The sequence below is a fragment of the Hipposideros armiger genome, unplaced genomic scaffold, assembly GCF_001890085.2.
Source record: "Hipposideros armiger isolate ML-2016 unplaced genomic scaffold, ASM189008v1 scaffold_378, whole genome shotgun sequence".
In the NCBI taxonomy this organism is placed as follows: Eukaryota; Metazoa; Chordata; class Mammalia; order Chiroptera; family Hipposideridae; genus Hipposideros; species Hipposideros armiger.
Genome location: NW_017731728.1, coordinates 1588171 through 1589184, shown reverse-complemented (window position 1 = coordinate 1589184; position 1014 = coordinate 1588171). Strand labels below are relative to the sequence as shown.

The 1014-nt window shown below is 62.4% G+C and overlaps 1 protein-coding gene across 1 annotated transcript in view; it reads left to right on the top strand.

The window, feature by feature from the left end:
• SH2D2A (SH2 domain containing 2A) overlaps positions 1–237 on the top strand; it is a 13680-nt gene extending 13443 nt beyond the window's left edge. Inside the window, exon 7 of the mRNA XM_019662500.1 lies at positions 175–237. Coding sequence (XP_019518045.1) covers positions 175–237 — 63 coding nt within the window. The remainder of the gene's footprint in view (positions 1–174) is intronic.
• Positions 238–1014: the final 777 nt, after the last annotated feature.

Sequence of the window (1014 nt, the reverse complement as noted above, 5' to 3'; positions counted from 1 at the left end):
ATCTGAAGTGTACCTGGCGTATAAGACGACCCCCCACTTGGAGGCATATTTTTCAGGGCCAAAAAATCATCTTATACGCCGGCAAATACGGTAAGAGACTTCTGGCATCAGTGTCCACTCCCAGAAGATACAGAAGATTGGACTCTCCCTGTGGACCATGTTCTGCCCCCCCAGCCCAGAGCCCTTCCCACCAAACCCCGATGCAGCCCTGAGGAGGAGAGAGCTGAGGAGTTCTGAACCCCAGGAGGGCAGGGCCGTCCGGTGGCCTGTGGACACGGGGCTGCAGCCCGCTTGGCCCTGCTGAGCTGCCCCGGTGGCCCCCTCCGGCCCGGGGCCGTGGGCAGTGGGACTGCTAGGACGGGCTGGGACGGGCTGGCGCTCCTTGCTGACGGCCAGCTGGATGCTCGACTGGGACAACTGCAGGCCGAGTGTCCCCGAGGGACACAGGAGCCCTGTCTGGCTCCAACCCGAAGTAGGTCAGGTTTCAGATAAGCGGTGGTTTTCCTGTAAGTGATGAAACCATGCTCCGCACTTAATGACAAACAGGCTGGACTAGCTGGGCACGCAGGCCCAGAGCCAGGTGAGAGGCCTCTTCCTTCTCAGCCCACGGCCCCACCACACCCTTCCAACTGCCCCTCTGGCCTTACCCTTCCTCTGTCGCCAGGGCTGTCACACACTAATTCCTCTGCATTTTCCATCCGGTCCAGTCAGCGCCCCTCCACCGGGCACCCTAGGCCAAGGCCAGCGTTCTTACAGGAGCCTCCTCAGCAGTCCCGTCCTGCAGAAGCCACGGTGGGAGCCCCCCTGGGGCCTGGCGCCCTCGGCAGCATGCTTCAGGGAGAGCTCCCAGTTCTGTGCCCAGTGCGCATTCCCTGCCCACCTGAACCTTGCCCTCTATCCTGTCGCTTCTGGGCATCACAGGGCCTGACAGCTCCCTCAGGTCCACAGATCCCGCCACCGCCCTTCCCCAGTCACCCCTCCCTCACTAGCAAAAGACTAGGGGCCCAGGAGCCT